This window comes from Labeo rohita, chromosome 9, assembly GCF_022985175.1.
Source record: "Labeo rohita strain BAU-BD-2019 chromosome 9, IGBB_LRoh.1.0, whole genome shotgun sequence".
Taxonomy (NCBI): Eukaryota; Metazoa; Chordata; class Actinopteri; order Cypriniformes; family Cyprinidae; genus Labeo; species Labeo rohita.
The window spans coordinates 16,089,375-16,112,901 of record NC_066877.1 but is presented as its reverse complement, the minus strand read 5'-3'; the positions used below and the strand labels follow the sequence as shown (position 1 = coordinate 16,112,901).

Below are 23,527 nucleotides of genomic sequence, written 5' to 3'. Positions count from 1 at the left end.
GTTTTTTTTACACAGATTAGACTGAAGTGCATAGGATTATGATGGAAATCCAAAGGATTAGAAACAGTCTCCTTTACAAAAGTAAAGAAAAATATAAATATAATGGTTCAGGCACTGAAATAAAAGCTTAAGTTTTTATCCCAGATATGAGCAACCAATGAACTTGCTTAGTGCAGACATCCAGCTCTTTCCCAGTCAACATTATGCCCTTGGGCAAGACACTAAACCTTAGGTTACTCAGATACAAAAGATAAGTCCATAATAATATCTATTAAGTCAAAGACCAGATAGAACCAGGTTGGTGCAACCTCAAAATGTAAAAAGATGAGCTAATGTAATCTGGAAGATAAAATTCAAAGACAAACATTCAGTAAAATGGATGAGGTTAATATTCTCACAGTACCATATGTACCCATTGTTTCAGCACATATGGATCACACTTTAATGCTCAAGCTGAAAGGATGTGACAGTGGCCAACAGCTGGTACGTTTCCTCTCCTTTTTCTAAACCTCTCTGCGTGAGAAACCAAGGAGGCAGCGTGAAATATCTGAATAGCAGACAGACAGAGATGCAGTCAACAAAACATTTGTCAGACAGTGGAAAACATTTTAAATGTACCTCCCAAAATAAGCTGTCGGCTGTTTGCATAAACTGTCTTAACTATCATAAACTGAACTATTCCTACATTGCACTCCTACATTTACTTTCATAAGCCTATTTTTCAATAACAAAAAAATTATTGGCCAAAAAAAAAATAAACATGAAACATTTTAGTGGTTAAAAAGATAACTTTTTCACTTTAAAAGTCCAGTTTACACCGCACATAATTGAATGAATGGTCTCAATAATGAGACTGGTGTTAACTATTGCAAGATGCAGCTATTTTGATCAAGGGTTAGTTCACCCAAAAAAAAAAAAACATTCTGTCATTAAATACTTGCCCATATGTCGTTTCAAACCCGTAAGACCTTTGTTCATCTTCAGAACACAGTTAAGACTAAACAGAAATTGTTGAATAAATTACAGTAACGCTTTATTTTACAGTCTCAATATTAGCAATTTACTAGTACTAATTAAGCATATATTAATGCCTTATTCCACATCCCTAATCTTACCAATACCTAAACTTAACAACTACCTTACTAACAATTAATAAGCTGCAAATTAGGAATTTATTGAGGAAAAAGTCTTTGTTAATAGTTAATAGTGTTCCCTATCCCAAAGTGTTACCAAAGTTATTTTAGTTTTCTTTGCACAAAAAAGTATTCTCATAGCTTCTTAACACTACGATTGAACCACTGATTAAAATAGTCACATGGACTATTTTAACAATGTCCTTAGTACCTTTCTGGGCCTTGACGTAGTTGTGTTGTTGTCTATGCAGGGTCAGAAAGCTCTTGGATTTCATCAAAAATATCTTAATTTGTATTCCAAAGATGAACAAAAGTCTTAAATTAATGACAGAATTTTAATTTTTGGGTGAACTATCCCTTTAAACGATGTGCCAAAATGTATAATATGACAAAAATGTAATTACACATTGGGACAAATGTGGATATTCATTCTGAAGGGTAATTTTGTACAACAGATGTAAATGGGAGTCTTAACCATCATGAACCATCATCTTTGTTGTTATTAAATTACATAAGAATCATACTTTGAATTGTAACATCAAAACAGCACAAAAAGCCTGAACAATACATGCATATAGTGAAGTATTTATGCTGAAAAACAATAATTTACAATATTGACAGCAATGTCATACTCCAAAAATAGATGTAAACGTAAAACAATTTGGAAACTGTCCTACATCACTGTGGTTGAGAAGTTCAAGGAGCAAAACAAAAAAAAAAAAAAAAAAAGAAAGATGGCTGTCAGTGAAGATCCATCACTGAAGCAGGACAGATAATTGTGTGTGAAAAGGGTCCTTGGACACTAGAGGTTTCTTCCGTAAAAGTGAGTATCTGAGAGGTGATGAGGAAGAGGATGGAAGAGGGTGGAGTGCTTATCAATTTTCAAGAAAAGCCACGTAGTCGGTAAGTCTGGCCAGCTGTTGTTCGTTTGGAACCAAAGAGACTGGGGGCGGATCTGGAGAGAAGGGGAAGGAAGGCAGAAGAGAAACATGAGAGAAGAGGGGATTCCTTCTAGTCCTCTACAATCTGCTTCATAACACGTAGACATACAAACGTAAACAAAGTCGTGCACAGCACAAGCGCATTAATATCTCTGCAAGAGAGTCTGGTACAGATGCAACAGCTTATCCAAGTAAGAAAAATGTCATGGCAACAGGGCTGAATTAATAAACATCAGCTGCTTTTAGTGAAAGCTTGCAGGTCATCAGTACTGGGAATCATTTCTCAATCGTCAGTTATTTAAATGCATTACAGACATCTGCACTGTCTCACGAGGCCCGTGCAAAAACCCAGATGCTGCTTGTTCCTGTTCTTTTGGAATAAACGTGTCTCGTAAAAACGGTTCTCAGTGGTTACAGGCAAACACATAAAAAGCTGTGTACACTAAACACACACACCGAAAAAACAGTATAACTCAGAAAGATGAACACAAGGTGACTAAAAACAAATGAAATTCTCGTCGTTTACAAAATGAAAGAATCTTTAAGAAACTGTGAGAGCCAGTCTGCAACAAACATGAGAATGGGATGAAAGTGGAGTCGGAGTGAAGTCACCAATTCACGTGCTTGTTTTGAAAAAAACATGCAGAACCGTTAACTCATTGGAACAAGGTCTTTGCACAGAGGAGGGGCCCTGAATGAAACCTTATGGAGGAATGAGTCATAGAGTGGGGGGAAAAAACATCTGTTCTTATTGGTAATAAGAAGTGAAACAGTGCCCCCACCTGGTTTCTGTGGCATGATCATCCTGGTGTTTGGATCTGCCTGCCACCCGTGGCTAACTACACCTTAAAAGAAAGATAAACAGACAATTACATTACAAAGACAACAGAAGTTGTTCACAATTATGTCTAAACGAATACAAGTTGCTTTTGCAGACTTTCTGTTACTTTTAATCTCATGATGACCAAACAAGCAAGAAAGTACTCCAAGATGTTAATGTCTTTCCTTTTTTCAGTCAAAAAGAAATTAAGTTTTGAGGAAAACATTCCAGGACTCCATATAGTGGACTTTAATTGGGACTCAACTGGTTAAAGGTCTAAACTGCAGTTTCAATGCAGCTTCAAAAGGCTCTACACGGTCCCAGCCGAGGAATGAGGGTCTTATCTAGCAAGATGATCAGTCATTTTCTAAAAAAAACATAAAAATGTATATACTTTTAACCACAAATGCTCATCTTCCACTAGCTCTGCGTCCACAGTTTCATGCATTATGTAGTCAGTATGTAGAAGGTGAAAACACAAAAAATGTCACAAAAAAAAATTAAAACAATGCTGGACGATTTTAAAGTTGGAGGAGAAAAAACTCCAAGAAAATGGAGTTCTTCGCCCTACCCTACCTTTTTGAACTTGAGTCCACAGATGAAGAACTAACCACATATGACCTTTCCAATGTGATTACATAATGTGTGAAGTCGCAGATGCAGAGCCAGTGCAAGATGAGCTTCTGTGGTTAAAAAGTTTTTTTTTTTTTGGAAAATGACTTCTCTTCCACTAGATAAGACCCTATTCCTCAGCTGGAATTGTGTAGAGCCATTTAAAGCGGCACTGAAACTGCAATTTGGACCTTCAACTCATTGACACCCACTGAAGTCCACTATACGGAGAAAAATCCTAAAATGCTGACCTTAAAAACCTTCATTTCTTTTCGACTAAAGAAAGACAGACATGAACATCTTAGATGACATGTGGGTGAATACATTTTCAGGAAATATGGGTATGGGAATAATTTGTACCGGAAAAGAAAAGTTGAGAAAATCCATATATCAGTAACTGTATATAAATTATTTAATCCCTAATCTATAAAATCTTAAATATTTTGCAGCACTCAGTGTCTCGGATTTCGTACCTTTGACCGCCTCTTCTACAGAGTATCCCACGAAGGCAGCAAAATCCTCCGCACTGATAGAGGTGTAAGCTTGTGCTACAAGCCCATATGCCCTCCTACGGGTAGACTCTACAAGAAGCACAAGCACAAGAGAAAAACAAAATGATTTTTCAAAAGGTGGCAATCTCCCAACACACCTGCAAACTCTTTGCTTTCACTCACACCCAAACAAGGACAAGCAAAGAAGGTACTGCTGACAATGAAAGTCATATCACAAAACTTCGGAATAGTGCACCAAATCATTTTTAAGTTTCTGGAACTAGTACAACAGTGGTAAAGCTTTATAAAGGTTAACTTTATACTGACAGCACTTCACACCCATTTTAGGCAGCAACATGTAAAAGCAAAGCAAGTTTTCAGTTGCCAAATGCTCTATTTATAGGTGATCAAGAAAATGCAGGAGTACACTACTGTTCAAAGGTTTTGGGTCCGTAAGACTTTTTTTTTTAAATAAAGATTGACAAAAATATAAACCAGCATAACTGTTTTAACACTGATAATAATCAGAAATGTTTCTTGAGCACCAAATTAGCACATTAGAATGATTTATGAAGAATCGTGTGACGATTTCTTTCTTCTGCTTTGCCATCATGGGTATAATTAATATTTTAAAATATATTAAAATAGAAAGCAGTAGTTTTAAAATTGTGATAATGGTTCAATGCAGCCTTGGTTTCTGTCAATGTATTTCTCACACTTCTAATTACTAGAAGACTGTTTAAAAAAAAAACTTAAAAGGAATTATAAGTGTGACATTATCCATTAACCCAGGGTAATTTACAGGAGATATGTATAAAAAAAATAAAAAAAAAAAAAAAATATTTGGTTTTGGAAAATTACTTTGAAACTACATTCTAGCAAACACAGGAAAATAAGTATGCTTTGAAGGCTTACAGACACGCTTTTAAGCCCTTGAACTAAATACACAGCTCACAACAGTGTTTACTAACAGCTACTTCTATGCAACACCAGGGAGGTCATTTAGAAATGACCCGCAGACATGCTATACAAGAATGCCCTCTACGGCAAGAAATTCAGATTCACTCAACGTGTGAAATATGTCTGGTCTTAGCACCTTGTGAGCATAAAGAGGCCTTGAACACAAAGACACAGTTGGAGTACTTAAAGGGATTTTTGTATGTTTCGTTTATTTTTAGTGCACGTCAATCTGTGCTTGCCAACCTGATTCCCAGTTCCTGATTTCTCACTCGCCTTGACCCTCAAACATGAATAGCAAAAGCTGCTGAGCAAGGCAGTGCTGGGGGAGGTTAAAGTGGCATCCATCTGTCCTATTCTGGTATTCTACCCCCAAGGTCCCCCAGCCATATCTCATCCTCTTACCTTTTAAAAATAGCATGTGCCTTTAACCAGAGAAGAAAGCTGAGGGCAAAGAGTGCAGAGTAACTTGTAAACAGTTACCTTTGGAGTAATTCCTTAATATTCAGTTTCAACAGATCCTTGAATGTGTAACTTTCGATTGTATTGTAAATCTCACTTTTTAAAGTTACTAAATAAATACATAAATGAATAAAATAAACTCAAACACCATTAAATTAAAACATTTTATTTAATATCAAAGCATTAAGTCCACATTTGAGACAACTGAACATACAGAACTACATAACCACATTTTGTAAAATGAGACAATGATCCATAGCTGAGCAAAACATGTAAAAGTTCTAAAGTAACAAGATAAGAATTTTTACTACATTATAAAAAGTATAAAAATGGCACCTAGTTTTCTGAAATATTCTTATGATCGTTCAAGTTGAAATGCTGACACTGCTTAGCAGTGATATACAAACATTAAACCCTCTTCTTTCACTGTTACTGTCCTTGCTTGATCTTCTTGTCCTTCCTCACATCCTATTGACCCTCTAAAACACTCTTCCTTCAGTGCAACCCATTCACTCCTCTTCCTGATCTTCAGCATCTTCAAACTCCTCATCATCATCTCCTCCAAAGTCCATCTTGGACAACAAAGTCTCCACTTGTTCTGTATCCAGAGTGAAATGGTCCATTCTTTCAAAGCCTGGCTCAGGCCTTTCTTCAGCCAGTGAGCTCTTCGCCACGTCCTTTGTCTGGGCGATCAGGTTCTTGGAGGCCGCCAGGAACTCTGCAGCACCACTTTGCTCCAGCGCCTGCACTGCCGTGTCCGTCAACTCCGTGGCTGCCTGAAGACGATCTCCATAACGCCTGGCCAGACTCCTGAGGGCAGCTATCTTCTCATCCTGCTCCTTGCTTATACGTTCCAAGAGGGCATTCTTACGCTCCTCCAAGGCTGCGTACAGGGAATCGAAGCATTCACCAAGCTTTTGCTTGGCACGTTGAGCATTGTCCTGAACAGCTGTGCAGGCCTCCTCCATCTGGTTAAGCAACGCCTGAAGGCGACCATTAACTGCTACAAGAGCATCAATGGCATTACTCAACTCTCCTTTTTGAGCCTGATAGACACTAGCAAGTGGTGACACCTCACAGTCTTTATGCTGGCCAAATACCTTACACATGGAGCAAGTGGGAACTTGGTGAGTCACACAGTAAATGTTGATCTTCTCATCTTCGTGCTCTTGGCACATTGGCTCCTTGGAACTTTTGGGTTTTATTGACGTTTCTGTGGTGCTGCTGCCACCACCACCACCACCACCTTCCTGCTGCTGTTTGTATATGTCAATTATGTTCTCAACTAGAAGGTTTCGCTGAAGTCCATGCACGCCATGACGATCAAGAACCACTTCAAAACGGCATGTAGGGCACCGGAAGACGCCACCAGAGAAACGGTAAGGGTTTCGAGAGTCATAAAGATCACTAGCACATCCTCGACACAGGTTATGTTGACAGGGCAGAATCACCACCGGTTTGGTGAACATGTCCAGACAAATCGGGCAGCTTAGCTGTTTCTCAAGGCTCTCCATGGAGCCAGGAGACCCCAACAAAGAAGAAGTTCGCTGAATGTCCATGTTAATGGTCGCTTTGTTTCCTTTTGCTCTATCACTTCAATGGCTGTCCCCCAAAAAAAAGTTAAAAATAAGCTGCGGCACAGCAGTAAATGATTCCTTGCAGTTGTCAGATCTGTTCTGGGGCAAAGCGGCCCTGGTCTTTATACTACCCTCGGCCAGTGGGTGACACACCATCCCTCCAACCAATCAGAGTGCACATTCCTATCCACTTGTTTTCAAGATTCATTTTTGGAGAAGCAAAAGCCCCCACCCCTTTAAACCCATGTGTTGTGTCATGATGATACCATAACACCCCTACCCTTTCCTGTACAGTGAGATGTAAATGTTGAAATATTTAAGGGGTGACAAACAAGTTTCCTGTCAAAAAAGCAAACCCTGTCTCTTACAAAACACCATTTGGTTTTTTTTTTTTTTATTGCTAATTTCTATCCTGCATAGATTAATTATGATATTATTTACAAGAAGAAAACATTCAATTGTACACTAATAGCTCTATTTCGATCTGTCACTTTAAATAAATGACCTTTATCATTAAATTAATAAATCAGCTTCATAATTTTTTTCAATTTTTCTAGCATTCTAAGGATATTTGTGAAGATACGTTTAATTTTGAGGAAGAAAATATGTGATTTTTCAAACTAATTTCTTGTTCAAATATTGAGTAATATGTTTGTAAAAAAAAAAAACTGTTGATGTCTTAAAACACAGTACATAGGGAACCCATGAACACATGGAAAGGGTTATTTTTAACCTATCCTTGGCCTGGGTGGGTCAGGTGCTGGCACGTGGGGATCAAATGAAGGCTGTGTTTTAGCATGATCCCTCAAGATACTATATTAAATAGGGACAAGAGATTGCAAAAGAACTGTTGCTGTCTTACTTAAGAAAATGAAACAACAAAATGTAGCACTTTAATGATAGTGAATGAAGTAACTTCAGGCTTTAATTGTCCCTGCAAACAGTCATCATTCAAAGGATTCACACTTGTCCTCTGAATATGCTAAGTTAATGCCTGAGCTAAGTTTAGAACTGAACCACTTGAAATGGAATCTGGGAGCAGGATATGTGCCACTTCCCAGGGTAAATTTTAATTTCTTCTTGCATATCCATCCACACTCAAAAGTGACTAAACACATGTATGCTTTTAAAAGAGAAAGCTAATCACACAGAACCACACATTACATGTCATGTACAAAGTATACATCTAAAATCAAACTAAATCTGACCGTAATTAATGTGATGTAGAGGCTGTCTGACAAGAATGAATTCTGCCAAGAAATACAAAACCTGTATTTTCATTCCTTCTCTTTCACTAAAAACATTCAAATTGCCAATCAAAGTAATTTAGCTATGTAGTTAATTATAAAGACAAAAAACAGGGACAGAAGTGCACAGAACATTCTATCATGTTACATTGTCTGAATTTGTCTACGAATTTGTCTATGTTAAGCGCACAACTAGATCTCTCCTTTAACCCGGTACAGATGTTTGTTGGAGACAAGGCTACTTTGAAACAGCTGATTGTTTTATATCAACAGCCCCAAGAAAAAAAAATATATAAATAATGCTAACTGATGCTATTGTTATTGTTTACTTTTGTATTTTATAATTTACTGATTCTCTGAGAATACATAATGGACTAAACATTTATTTCAAGACTATTCAAATCAGATTATATAATAATCTAAATACAATCTGAATTAAAATGCTAAACAAACTAGAAATAAATAGAGGGTTTGCACTTACGTCACAATTTGGTTGACAAACTGGCAATACTCAGATGTAAACAACAGCATGGATTGCACGGTTAATGAATTACTAATTAAGTTATTCTGCTAATTTATGCTGTCTAAACCTGTGTGGAAGCTGCTAAATCATATAGAGAAGACTTAGTAAGCAGGAATAGGCGCAATATTTTGACAAACTAAAGTTAATAGGTGATAAAGAAACGTACGAGCAGTATTAATTAAAATATTAGCCTAATATTTCACCTACCTGACTGGGAATGGTAAGAACAAACAAAAATGTGGTCAGGATTCTTGCCCTGGATGTCCTTGTTCAGTTTGGCTAAACACAAACGCCTTTTGTTCCTCAGACAATTTTTTGCACTCTTCTCCTTAATTTGTTATCATTTTTGGCAGTCTAAAGTACTCCAAATGTTTTTCCGGTCCAACCAATTAGTACAGCCCAAAACATGACAATAATTGATCATTTTCACATCGGTTCAATAGCATTGTACCACCAATATGGATTGATGACGTGTTGTGAAAACGCTATATGTATACTATAAATAAACATGTATGATATTTATATTACTTCAGGTTACATAATTACATGTAAAATTAAGCCATATTTATTTTTATTTTTTTAGTCAGTAATTATTGTTCTTATTATAGAATATTCACTTCTTCTAGAGTCATAAAATGAATTGTGCACACTCCCAGATTCTGTTAGGTTGAAAAGTTTGAAAACAAACACATTTGTCATAATTACGACAAAATAAATGCGTTATAAAAAAGAATTTATGCTTTTATTCCACTTCGCCAAGCATGGTGACCCTCCCATCTCTTAAATGCTAGATTCTAACGAGGATGTGTTTAATTAAACAGACAAGAAGAACCACAGAGCAGATGAAAATTTCAAGGCCATTCTATCCCACTTCATTATAGATTTCATTTTAGAAATACAGCATAAACCCCAAACCACACAATCTCGGTACCTCTTAAAGCTTCCATCACAGGGAGAATGTTTTCAGACCACTGGTAAGCAGCAATAGCGGTGTAGATCCCTGGAAAATCTCGCTGCCAAATACGCTGTCCTACGGCCCATATAGCAGCCAGCTCCGGGTTTGCCTGTAATTAAAATCTGTATCAGAGACTTGAAATTCATTTTGCTAACATAAAGCAAACTTAAAACTCACAGCTTTGATTGCCTGTGGTATCCGTTTCCAAAGGTATCTGGCATTATTCCTGCATATAACAAATTAGTGTTATGACAGAATCAACTTTTTATATAAATACTAATTAACATTAAATATGTAACATACTCACATGTCATTGTGCAGGAGATACAAAACTAATAACTGGGAATACACTTGAGGTGTAGCAATGCCACCAGGAGCCTAGAGTACAAGGTAACATGTTTTAAAAATTATGGAAATGATTACTATGAAAGAGATGGATATGAAAACTTACATAAAACAGATGCCTGTTATTCAACAACAAACAAAAACACGTGTACAAGGAAAATTACTACTACACACAAAACTTCATAGACATTTACACACACGTTACATTTCGCAATAACAACAATAAGTTCATAATTATTTTATCTCATGTTAATGCCTAGAGTTGTCTTTACATGACTAGTGTTGTTCAGCTGACAACCAAGCTGTTTAGCAGCTAAAACGTCTGCGGAATAAAAGCATGAGTAAATAAATCTCTCTTTCTTTTTTTACCTCCAGCTCTTGAGTTTCAAACTGCAACAGCAGCTTTTCATCAAGTTCAGCCATCATGACAGACACGGGCATCTTTTACAGGAGCTTCATATGCTAACGGCTAAGGAAAACAAACCCGCTGCTGCTCTGGCTGTGCGACTCCACACTGACACCTGCTGCACTGGAGAGCAAACGACGCTACTATGCTCCTAGATTCGTGGAACACTTGGCCTGTTTTACCTGTTATTTTGGATGTTGTAGCTGGAAAACCAAACTGTGGGGAGGAACTGGAGACTAGTTTGAATCCTGTTTAGCACGCAGGTTAAAGAGTTGCTGTTTACGTCTTTCACATACCCATTGCAGCATTCTGTTAAAGCAGTATTGGACAGATTAGAGGCTTACAGCAGCTCTCTGAACTGCTCTTCTCAGAACAGCATAATAGTGTGTCCTCAAAATTGATTGACAGATACTGGTGGCCAGCTGCTCACCAGGTTTATGTCTAGTGAGAAGAGCATGTCTACAGATCCTTTCTCACTGTCTATAATACACCTCTCATAACACCTCACTGTATTTAGAAACATATCAGCTAAATCATATCCTGACACATGGAGAAGTTATCATTTGTGCTCATTTGTATGTTTTAAAACTATGAAGTCATACCAAATTAAAATAGTATAAAATCATTGAAGTATTAGTCCACGTTTCTTATTTTTAACAGCTCCACTTTAGTATACGTAAGTCTGCTCGCCAGTCTTATAAACATTTAGATCGACTTACAGTCGGACCTGTCTATATTTAGATGTAACCAACGGGAACAACAACAGATGCGCCACATATGAAAATTATTACAGTCTCAGGCTTAGTGTGAAGGGGGAAAACCCTATTGACTGCGTTATGAAACAATGTCAGACGACATTGTATTAGATTACCCTGTTGAATCAGAGTTTGTTAAGGCTCTTAAAGAAGCACAAAGTAAGGAGGACTCTACATGTGTGCAGACCCTTCTCATAGAGGCAAGCAAAGAAAATCCAAATGTCATCATAGAGTTGTCAAATGATGATTGGATGAAAGACCCTGATGTTGAGCTCCCCCCAGCTGTACTGTTGGGTAAGTACAGCACAAACATGCCTTGGTTAATGCCTGAAAATGTATGATTAAAGAGACGGAAAGTGGAAATTCTGTCATTAATTACTCACCTCATGTCATTCCAAACCTGTAAGACTTTCGTTCATCTTCAGAACAAAAATAGAGATATTTTTGATGAAATCCGAGAGCTTTTTGACCCTACATAGTCAGAAACATAATTACCACATTCAAGGGCCAGAAAGGTAGCAAGGACATTGTTAAAATAGTCCATGTGACATCAGTGAATTAACCGTAATTTTATGTTTGCAAGCAGAGGAAGACGCACAAGTGTGTGTTGTGGTTGTGTCATTAACATGTCACATACTGACATAGAAGAGAAAAATGCTTGAATAATGTTGTTATTTTTGTTTTCTGTGCACACAATAAGTATTCTCGTAGCTTTATAAAATTACGGTTAAACCACTGATGTCACCTGGACTGTTTCAGCAATGTTCTTACTACCTTACTGGCCCTTGAATGTGGTAATTACGTTGCAGGATCAGAAAGCTCTCAAGTTCCATAAAAATATCTAAATTTGTCATCCGAAGATGAACTAAGGACATTTTTTTGGTTAAACTATCCCTTTAAATGCACACAGTTTAATTTTCATACTTAATTTCATAATTAGCATATTTTTAATCCCATTAATCAACCCTGCTTCAAACATGGTTTTACATTTTTTATGAAAAAAAAAGGTTTAAGTATTTTGTATAGAACCCCTTTAATGTGTGTGAATGTGTGTCTAGTTTCCAGTATTTTCATTTCTACATGTCTTCCATGTAGATCTTCTGAAATACTTTTTATTGAAAAAAAAGTAAAATAAAAAACGTAATTTAAAAATGTATAAAATAATTTAAATATGCAGCAAATAAAAACGCAATATAAATTTTGCTTCAACCAAGGCTAAAACTGAGAAGCTAAACTTCAGCTAAACTCTGCTGTATTGTCACTCCCACATTCTAAAATATAAAGCAATAAACCATTAACTTGAATTTGTCCTTATTGCTTCAGCATCTTTGGCCTAGGTACAGCCATTAAATGCTTAGATATATCATCAGCTCATTGGGAGATGTTTTAAATTCAACAGCTCATGTTTATGGTTCCATGTGAGGTCACATTAAAGTACTTCTGATGACAACACTTTTACATACACCTACACATCTGCATAAGAACTGCCTATAACAGCAATCAAAACCTTAAAGCCCTATATAATAAATTGCTTTGACTTAATTCCAGTGATCAGCACAGTTAATGCTAAATAGACTGAAGAGTTTGCATCAAGGAGAAACTGATGCCCTTTTACTTCTCACTGGAATTACAGTTAACAGCCCAGGGCACTTTTGGAATTAAGGTCACAATATAAAGCAGGGGTGAGGATCAGATTCCACGTCAGCTGTGATTGGAGGACAATGCCGTTGCACCTCATGATTTGTTAAAATAGAGAGTCTGATTCTATTCTTGGCTTATGCAGTGGTGATATCACCACCAATGCTTTCCATTCAGCTGTGCAACTGGCATATTTATCACACTGACCTCTCTAAACACTCTGTTTAGAGAGGCTAAGCCTCTGTGTTGTTGATGAAAACAATGATCTAGGCCCCCTTGTCATGCAATTGCCCTGCACTGATCACATGTCATTCGTACTAAAAATACAAGATATAGAGCAACAGTGATAATATAAATAGCCATACAAACAGACAGGTAAGAAGTGGAAAGCATTGTCAATATTAGCCATGCTCTCTCAAGGCAGTGGGGCGTGTGTTGTGAGTCGAAAGGCCACGTTCTTGACCGAGAGAAGGCGGTCGTCTTTAGAAAAGAGCAAGGGTTATAAACAACCAGGGATGGACTTCCTTTGTCCTCCTGTCCTCAATGACCTGCTAAGCCACCACTGGAAAGACATGCAGGATGGATTCTCTGATCCAGACCAATTGAACAAAGTGCTTGAATTTCAGAGTGATGAACTGCTATGGACGGCTCAAAAACAGGGTGAGTCAGATTTGATAAGTAGGATGAGATCTAAAATGAAACAATGAGCATCTAATGTTATTTTAAGAAAGACAATGAAAATTAGTTTTTATATTTCAGCATCGTGTTGGTCTGAAGCCTGCAGAAATGTATACACTAATCTTTGTGCATTCAAAATGCTTCAGAGAGGACTTTTTAAAACTATGAACCTTTCTAAAATTGTAAAATTCCATAATACTCCTATATATTCATGTCAGTTATGTTCTTGAGCTTTAATATCCTGTTAAAAAGCACCATATTTTGAGCATCTGTTGTGAATAACACCAACATATGTTCAAATTTGGATTATGGTTCCCAGAATGGGATGCAACATACCTGTGCACTTATCAGGCTTCTAAAATAGCTGGTCTTCTAGTTTTGTGCTGGACTAGCTGGTAGACCATGTTGTTTACCAGCAAAAAATGCTAGTCAACCAGTTTGGTCTCTCTAATAAAGATGGTTGACTAACATATTCTGCTAGTGAATAATGTTTTTCTGGTTAACCAGCTAGACCAGCATGGAAAAATGTAACCTGCATTGAAAAATGAAAGGGATAGTTCACCCCAACAAGGAAAATTCAGTTATTGTTTACTCATCCTCATGCCATTCCAAACCAGGGGTGGCATTTCTGTATGGCTGAGCATGGCCTTCCATGCCACACCCTGGCTCTTCGTTGGATTTCAGCTGAGGAGAATCCCCCCCTCCCACCACCCCTGGAATGAGTAGTCGTACCCTAGGGTTTTGTGAAACGCTGCTACTGTTCCAAACCCATTAGACAAAAAAATAAATAGACACATTTAACTTATGCTTTTATTCACATATAAAAAAGGACGTAGTGTGTGGGTGTGCAGGGCATGCACGTGCATATGGACCTGGGCTGACTGACAGATCGCCAAGGGGCACATTTTAATTTAAACGAGAGAATGTATTCTTAATTTGTGGCCTAAATAAATATATAAATGAATTAATAGTCTGCATGTCATGTGCAGGGCTTGGTAATTTCTTGCGTGCATTTGTTATATTGCTGCCGTAGAACTACATAATTTTTTTAAACTACGTGCAATGCATTGCCACAGCCAAAGAATAAAATGATTAAAAAAAAAAAAAAGCTGTGTGAGGTTGGTAGCTAGCTAATTGAAAAGACTGTATTATAACTGTATCACATCTAGCTTCAATTCTTTTATCAAAAGACTATCGAAAGTAGCCATTCTTTCCATTAAGAACACTCAAAGCCTTAAATTAAACACAGAGGACATTGTGGATGATTTGCCAAAATAATTATATTAAATTATGCCTAAGTTGTTTACAAGTACAATCTGAGTAGTGAGTAGGGTTTTTTTTTTTTTTTTTTTTATCTTTCTGTCTTTTTGCGTTTTGGGCCGCTGTGCAAAGAGTGTGTTTGCATTCAGTAATTTAGTAAATATGGTAGCTAACTATCTATGGCAATGATTTCCATATCATTGAACGTATGCTTATCATTGACCTACAGTCCACAGTCTACTATATTTTCATGTTTATGTAAACATGCAGTTAAGTCTTTGGATGCTGCATTACATTTTGTTGAATTTGAATAATGAGTTTAAAGTGTTTAAATCAAGACAACAACAACACAATAATCATTCAGTTTCAGGTCTGAGTTTATTGAATATCATTTATTTTATTTTGAACTCTTTGGTCATTTATTTTCCTCATTACTTTGAATTTCTATCTGCTCATACATACGGTTTATAGCAGGTGTTAACAGCAATTAACAACCATTACTAATGAAGGGCGGGGTCGGGTGGGGTTGCTATAAACCGTTAAAGCTCATTTGGTAAAAGAGAATAACTACCCCGTCCTCCTGTTGTCAATCACTGTTTCACACCCCCCCACCACCACACTCAAAACACTACACCACACCGGTCATTTACGACTCTACACGGCCCCCCTGCCGGGCTGCACACCTACAGTCCACCGACGCTCGGCGGGGGGGTTGGGCAACTATATATAACTATATATACGACTTCATGTGCTTTTAAATACCACAAGGGGTCTGCACGTTAAAATGAGTGCAAACTCGTGCTAATCAGCAGGTAAAGTACCACGGAGTTACTACAGAGAAGCATATTGGTAATCCCGCGAGCAGAACATGGCCAGTCATTCGTTTAACTTCAATTTTGAATTTACCAAGAGTCATTTAGAATGCTTTTGTCCAGATCACTTTATGACGTCATATTAAGTCCTCTCGGCATGCGTTTTTTTTTTTTCTTTTTTTTTTTTTTTTGGAATGAATACGTAATGTCTCCAGTTTAAAGGTCTCACTGCCACCGCTGACATATTAGACCATCAATACCAACATTATTACCAAGAACAGTTACACACATGGTTATGGGGGATCACATTTAGCTATATGTGGGTTCTCAGGAATTTATTTTTATTAAAAGTAATAAATTACCTTTTGTGTGAAAGCCCCATTAAAATAGATTTTTTTATGTTTTACGATAAACATTTTTACCATAACTTTCACCACATTTGCTTTGTTATTTTTTCGAATGCCATTTATGCATACTGTAGTTTTTATTCTTCTGCTTTTTTTTCTTCAAACTTTCAATTAACTATCCACATTTTTTTTCCCGTAAGAGTGGTAGTGACCATTTGTAAATTTAATGTGTCTGGCTTCCAGGCAGTCTCATCCGCATCCAGTTATTTTCAGCTGTTCAAAACCGTGTATTTTAATGTATTATCTTAATTATGCACACAGTGGTTTGTAGTGCAAACAGTTTTACCGTTTACTGCACTTTGTCATCCTTCCTGTTATTTCCCGCTTGGGTCTTATGGACTAGAGGTCTCACACATTACCAGAAAACACCTTACTTCCACATTGAAAAAGGTGGATAGAATGTTTAAACTTATGATCTAAACAAAGAATAAAATAAACAATTCAGCAGGTAAAGTACCACGGAGTTACTTCCATGAATGTCTTATAGATTTGGAATGACATATGGTTACAGAATTGTCATTTTTTGGGTGAAATATCCTTTTAATATGAAGTTTTTCCAATAGAAATGGACATTTTCATTATCACAACAAATGCAGAAATTAACAAACAAATAAACAGTCTAGTGATAAAACAGATTTAATTGTTTTGGTAATGACCTGCTGTAAAGTTGGATATCATTTAGATATGTATATAACATATATGAGCCATACTAGTAATCCAGGCTTTTAGCCCGGACAGCACGTCTGCTAGTAAACACCCCTCACATTCCCTGCACTCCCTTTTGATGAGACAGGCGTCTTGTATGCGACACACTGACATACTGAAGCTTTTCATGCAAGGATAACAAAGCTTGCGTCTTCTAAAATAGACCAAAATGCGCCACGCTCTACAAGTCCTTTATCACTTAACTCACAGCATTATGTGTCGCACTATCTGTAGGCAAATACAGCATTACTGTGGTGAGGAATCTGTGTGGAGTTGACAAAGGATTTCTAGGGGATTGTGGTAATCTTCTGTGCATATGAATGCCATGCACAGATCAATACTCAAGAGCCCTGATCCCAGTCACTGTTTGGGTCTGTCTCCATGCAACACCCCTACGACTCATTCTGCAGATTCCAGTAAAGATTTTCCTGGTGCGTCCTCGAAATGGATGATCTCATGCAACCAAAAGATTATGCAATTAAACTCGCTGCTTCTATTGTAAATATCTAATGTGTTACACTGCAGGCACTTTTTAGCATGCATGGAAGTAGCCTATAAAATCTGATCCGTTTAACAATGGAGCATGTCTTAAATGTTCCTGAAAGACAGGTCTATTATTCAAATAAAACAAAAGGCAACAAATGGGCATAGATGTTAGGAGCTCAAAGGATTTAGCGTCTATCTCATACATCAACAACTAAAAATGGCCCCAGTAAGCTATGACCAACTGATGGAGAACAATGGCTTACTAAAAATAGAGGCAAAAAGTGCTTGAAGCCATAGGAAAACATGACTAGCACTATATAAACTCAAGACCTTGAAAGCCTAAGCCATTTGAAAAGGTAAAAGGATGCTAAGAACTATGCGCTTTGAAAACCTCTGTTCCACCGTGCAGCTGAATGGATGGCAGGCTCTGCCGGATGATAACTGTGAGTTAGGACAGGATCATTGGGGAAGAGCTCATTTACGCTCCTTATGGCTCTACAGAGCCGTAGTGAAGGGAGACACAAGAGGGCTTCGTAACCTCCTTAAAAGGAACTATATTGATGTTGATGTGTTTTATAATGTGAGCCGGGATGAACTTGAGTGGCAAGCTCACACAGACACCACCTTTGGACCCTCAGGTAAAAACAGTCATTTGTGGGATAAAAACTGTGGAGGTTGTTCAAAAAGATTGTATGTTTTTGTGCTGTGTTGATGGATGAAACAAAGATTGAGTTTATTCACTGATAAATTAGTTGAAACAAACATTTTATGTTGCTGCTGTGGACATTTTTCATTCTATTTTGAAATGTATTTCTTTTTCTTTTATTTTAATTTTATTGAGCATTTTGAAAACTTCTACTTAGATTGGCCATTCTACTCCTCTTAATATATTTTTTAACAAATTATTTACATTTTTAGGGTATGATCTATGCTGATAAACACTTATCTAATTTTGAAATACCTAAATGGTTTGACATTCACTATCGTTCAATAGCTAGAGGTCACTACATTTTTTTGTTGTTGTTTTATGTTTTTGCTTATTTGGTGCTTAAGAAGCATTTCTTATTATTATCAAGGTTGAAAACAGTTGTGCTGCTTTTTGTGGAAACCTTAATGTGTGTTTTCATAAAAGTACCATAAAAGTTCAAAAGAACAGCATTTATTTTAATGAAAAGTCTGTACTGGCACTCTTGTTTAATTTAATGCATACTTCCTTGATAAAAGTGTTAATTTCTTAAAAACTAACCCCAAACCTTTGAACATTATGCATGTGTGTAATTTAGATTTAGGTAAAATATTCTTAAAGGGGTCATTGGATGCAAAGTTCACTTTTACATGTTGTTTGAACATTAATGTGTGTTGGCAGTGTATGTACAAATCTACCCTATAATGATAAAAATCCATGCAGTGGTTTTTAATTAATCTGTAAAAATAATATCCCCTTTTTCAAATCGAACCATTCTCAGATGTCTGTCATGTGGCGTCACAGGTCGCTCCCATGATAGTTGATTGACATGAGTGTCTTTCCTCAGACCCGCCTTACATCAGTTGTAACAGCCAAACCTCCATTGTTCCGATGCCGGAGCAGGGATGTAAGTTAGACAAGAATATGTCAGATTGAGCGACTGAGGTGTTCTGTTGCTGGATGTAATAATAAACGTAGTGGTTGTCATTTACTCCCGACATCTGAGCCACTGAAGATGCAGTGGATGACGTTTGTTTGTGAATGGAATGCGCCTCCCGATCTACATATATCCGTCTATGTTTGCGCAAATCATTTATGATCTGATTCGTTACAGCAGAAGTGAGTATAAGGGTTTTTTAATGAATCTTTGCGATCACCTTTTCTAATAACGTGTTTGTTAGCAAGTTTAGCGGCTAAACACGGCTAAATGCGACCAAAGTAAACATGCTCATCACTCCACAGAGAGAAGAGAGGGGTGGTGCGAGCAGAGCTCATTAACATTTAAAGCAACCACGACCAGAACAGGATGATTTTTGCAGAGCTGATTTTGGCAAGGTAACAAAGGCGTTATTTACACTACCATTGAGAAATTTAACCAAAGGATGTTATAGATTTTTCATTAAGACCCTAAAGAATCATATCAACTTGTGGAAAAAGGGCATCCCATGACCCCTTTAAAAAAGGCCCTCATTGTATCATTTTGGTGTGCTTTCTATACATATCAGTTCAGTTGTAATGGTCTGACAATCTTTCCCATCCCAGGTCTTTGGTCTTTGGAGTATAAAAGAGAACTGACAAGCCCACTGTGTATTGCTGCCGCGCAAGGTTTCACTGAATGTCTGCAATATTTACTGGAGCACGGCGCACACCCCAACCTTATTGCGGGAGGAAAAGCAGCGCTTCATGAGGCCTGTGTGAATGCCAATACTGAATGTGTAGAGTTGCTGCTGGAACATGGAGCTAATCCTAACCAGATGACAGAAGAGGGACTGACTGCCTTACATCTCTGCAGAACACCACAATCACTACGGTATCAACATGTCTCTTTAAATGCAAATGAGCTGCTCATGCTGTGCCTTTACAGCTTCTACCTTTAGATATTCTGCAAAAAAACATCTGTTTGGTTTTGATCATCATATCTATTACGCTGAAATCATGCATTTTAAAGCCATATCAGTTTAAACTTCTGATATTGAGTTTTCTGAGCGCACACATCCGAAGAACACACAGAAAGCGGCTGCCACACGTCATGTGAGTACTGAACTAAGATCTTTCATGTCTTATTGCGCTTAAACTGTGAAATACACACAAGTTGATGCTAAAAACACAGGAGTTACAAAAACAGTTGGTTACGTCTGTGAAGGTAAACAGCTCGGAAAGAAATCACGTTTATATTGGATCTGTGTGGCAGCAGCATAATATACAGTAAACAAATAAATCCACTGCTCTGTTGTTTCCTCTGAGGTTGGGAGAAGGAACTGGTACACCACTGTCATTTGCAAAAACACAGTGGCAACACCGTGGGTGGAACGGTGCAGATTAACAGGCGGTAATATTATAATAAGATCCCCTTTCTATGTCAAAGGGGAGCGAAATCTAAGTGGCTAATTTTTTCACAAGCTTGCAGAGCAAACCTTAACAAAAAAAATGTACTGGGTTGTTCTTTTTCACATTTTCTATGTTGTTACATGCACTGGGGACCAGATTATATCACTTAAACACGAAAAAACTCAGATTTTCATAATATGTCACCTTTAATAATGTTTCATCATTTTAAGAGTGTAGTGCAAAACATGAACAACAATTTCTTCACCTCAACAGTTTTGTACAATTATTATAATTTCTATTGCAGTTGTGCCAAAACCTTGGTGAGATATGGTGCCAAAGTGAACATACCCAGTGAAGAAGAGGATGAAACACCACTGCATGTTGCAGCTAGACATGTTCTGCCCCACCATGCACAGCTGTACCTAAGATTCGGAGCCTGTGTGAACCATAGCAGCTATTCGGGAGAGACGCCACTGGGGGTGGTTTGTGGAGTCGCCCCAGAAAAGACAGCTGACTGTGAAGACGAACGATACCTTGAGATCTGTCGTCTCTTCCTGGCCTATGGAGCTAACATTAATTCGGCTGATAAAGAACGCCGCAGTCCTCTACACAAGGCAGCCCGCAGTGTTCAGCTTAAGCTGGTGGAGCTTCTCTTGGACAATGGGGCTGATATCAACGCCATTGACTATAACGGGTGTTCGCCGTTGTCTAGTGTTCTACAAAGCTCTGTGGTTCGGCATGAGTGGGAACCTCACAGGGTTGTTCAGACTTTGTTAAATCGTGGCTCTATTAAAGTCTGGCCACAAGCACTGCTGAAGGTGATCACTGATAACACCAAAGGTCCTTGCTCACTGAGTCCGAAATTATCGTCTGAAATTTTTGCACGTTAAAAAATAAATATGACCTCACGTTGTGTCATTCATGTTCACACACTGCCTCCAAAACTTTTATGCAGTGGTTCTCAACTCTAGTCCTTGGGGCCCGCTGCTCTGCACATTTTGTATGTTTCTAAATCTGACACACTTAGTTCAGTTTATGGATCTTTTTCCTAGCAAGCTGATGATCTAAATCAGGTGCGTTACATGAGGGAGACATACAAAATACAGAGCAGTGGGCCCCGAGGACTGGAGTTGAGAACCACTGCTTTAGTGCGTCATAAAAAAATTCGGATCAGGTTCTATTTTCTGTATTTTTCACATCTGTAGCAAGCATTTTGAGGGGTGTTTTGACAATTCTGAGCCACTATGGCACTCTGTGCGTGGCAAATTTTGACAAATATGAAAAAACGCATACTAAAATTAGATATAAGGTGGTTGCACAAGTCCAAAATTCTCACACTAAATTTTCACACGTAAAAAAAATAAATAATGCCTCATGTGGTTTCCATCACATTTACACCTTCCTCCAAAACTTTCATCCAAAAAAATAATAGTAATAATTCAGATCAGGTTCAACTTTCTGCATTTTTTGCATCAGTAGCCATTTTGAAAGGTGTTTCGACAATTCTGACAATTATGAAAAAAACGCATACAAAAATTTCAAACTCAGTGTGCAAGGAACTTTATTCTGTACATTAAACAGTCTTCTTATTTCATGACATAAAAAGCAGATTTAAAGTCAGATTTAAAGTTTTCATCTTTCATTTATGAATTTTTTGGTATGATCAATTGGCAAAATTAATTACTTTCATTTATGTTTTTTGGTTTTAAGGTATTAACAGCCTGTGCAGGGGCACCTAAAACTGTGGAAATCTTGTTTAACTCATACACACTTGTTCCTGTGACATCCAAATGGGTTGAGGCTATACCTGAGGAAATTTTTCATGTAAGTCTTTCATAATTTTTTCACTACTATGAAACCTCTGGAAACCTGATTCATTGTATAAATATTTCAAACACTGTAGCAAAATAAGACTAAAGGTGAAGAAAATCGGGTTTGGAATAAGTCAATGCATGCTGATGCTGTTGGTATTATTGTATCATATTAATACATGAATATTCTCTCTCTTTTTTTAGCTTCACAGAACCTTTTATGAATCCCTTTTTGCACTTGAGTATAAACCACGTAGTTTACAGCATCTTTGTCGGTCTGCACTGAGGAAAGAGTTTGGGAAAAACTGCTGCTTATTCATTTCCAGGCTCCCAGTACCAAAGCCACTTCAACGGTATCTTCTTTTGGAACCGGAGGGGTACATTGACTAGAAAAAGACCTTTTGGCAGAAACCTTTAGAGAACTTTAGAACGAGTTTTAATGCTAGAAATCTAACACACTGACAAAGCTGACAAAGTTTCGCTTGCAAATTTCCCCACAGTGACAATTTAGAGATTTTTCACCTGTTTTCATAAAAATAGCCTAACTTTTATATTAGTGTAAATAGCTTTACAATATATTTTATTGTTTCAGTGACAGTGTGTTATGTGTATCCTTCATTAATTTCTATAAATTGCAGCTAAACCAATGTTTATTGCATAATTGAAGAGTTTAGATGCAAAACCAGCTAACAGCCATCTCGGTCAAAAATTCGATAATGATACTGAGCGAATGCTCCTGACACACAGTATACATCCATCAAATACTTTTACTTCAAACTCGCTAAATTCCAGCCTCAGCCCAATCAGACCAGTACTTACATAGAAACCAATACAAAGTAGCCAGAAAGAAATGCTAATTTTAAAGAAAAACTTCAGATGGATTTAGAGGCTTTTGCATCTGAACTCTTCAATTATTTAATCGAGAAATATTTTCTTGTTTGTCAATAAAATAATATCTTTTATTTTCAAGTCTGACCTGACTTTCCTTTTCTCCAGTGCTCCATGTGTTGGTACTCACAACACAACTATTGCAAATGATTGGCAGAAATAAGTAATCTGGTAAAGGCAGAGATGTTGTTCTGACATTTATCAACCTCAGTGCATGAAATTTGCTTATTAACTGCTGTCAACACTTGTCGACCTATGATTGGGCTTTTTTGGTTGTCTTGTTTTGATGTACTTTTATGCTTTTGAATTTGCCTCGAGCACTAAATAAACGTTTTTATTATTATTTTTATGGTTGTTGTTGTTATGTCTAAGTTACGGTCATTTGACGTCAATATGGCCATGAGGGGGCGACCTGCTTTTAGAATAAACTTTGTGTTTTTATTTATTTATTTAGAAATTTTAATTATATTTCAAAAGTATCCTACTAACTGTCTTACTGTGTAAAACGTTTTTGCAATGTAATCAAACACCGTGACTTTAAAATATTGAGTATTTAATTTACATGTGGTCTGTTTATCCTTAAACGTCTCTCTCTCTCTCTCTTT

General features: G+C 37.2%; 2 protein-coding genes across 5 annotated transcripts; one reads left to right on the top strand and one right to left on the bottom strand.

Annotated features, from left to right (window-relative positions):
• Positions 1-775: 775 nt before the first annotated feature.
• cops8 (COP9 signalosome subunit 8) lies at positions 776-10,708 on the bottom strand. Of its 2 annotated transcripts, XM_051119612.1 has the most exons (7): positions 10,433-10,708; positions 10,026-10,096; positions 9,896-9,944; positions 9,695-9,827; positions 3,980-4,087; positions 2,857-2,919; positions 776-2,088 (listed from the first exon to the last, which is right to left on the bottom strand). In XM_051119612.1, exons 1-7 carry the CDS (start codon positions 10,502-10,504, stop codon positions 2,009-2,011), a joined length of 576 nt encoding a protein of 191 aa, XP_050975569.1. In that variant the 5' UTR covers positions 10,505-10,708; the 3' UTR covers positions 776-2,008. The 2 variants fall into 2 exon arrangements, with proteins under 2 accessions (XP_050975569.1, XP_050975570.1); XM_051119613.1 differs by lacking the exons at positions 776-2,088; positions 2,857-2,919; positions 3,980-4,087 and adding an exon at positions 5,567-6,986 and having other exon boundaries at positions 10,433-10,628.
• A 531-nt stretch (positions 10,709-11,239) lies between these two features.
• Positions 11,240-23,265, top strand: asb18 (ankyrin repeat and SOCS box containing 18). 3 transcript variants are annotated; one of them, XM_051119569.1, is made up of 5 exons: positions 11,240-11,518; positions 19,438-19,705; positions 20,528-21,041; positions 21,934-22,047; positions 22,239-23,265. In XM_051119569.1, exons 1-5 carry the CDS (start codon positions 11,314-11,316, stop codon positions 22,422-22,424), a joined length of 1,287 nt encoding a protein of 428 aa, XP_050975526.1. In that variant the 5' UTR covers positions 11,240-11,313; the 3' UTR covers positions 22,425-23,265. The 3 variants fall into 3 exon arrangements, with proteins under 3 accessions (XP_050975526.1, XP_050975524.1, XP_050975523.1); XM_051119567.1 differs by lacking the exon at positions 11,240-11,518 and adding an exon at positions 12,974-13,522; XM_051119566.1 differs by lacking the exon at positions 11,240-11,518 and adding an exon at positions 17,585-17,848.
• Positions 23,266-23,527: the final 262 nt, after the last annotated feature.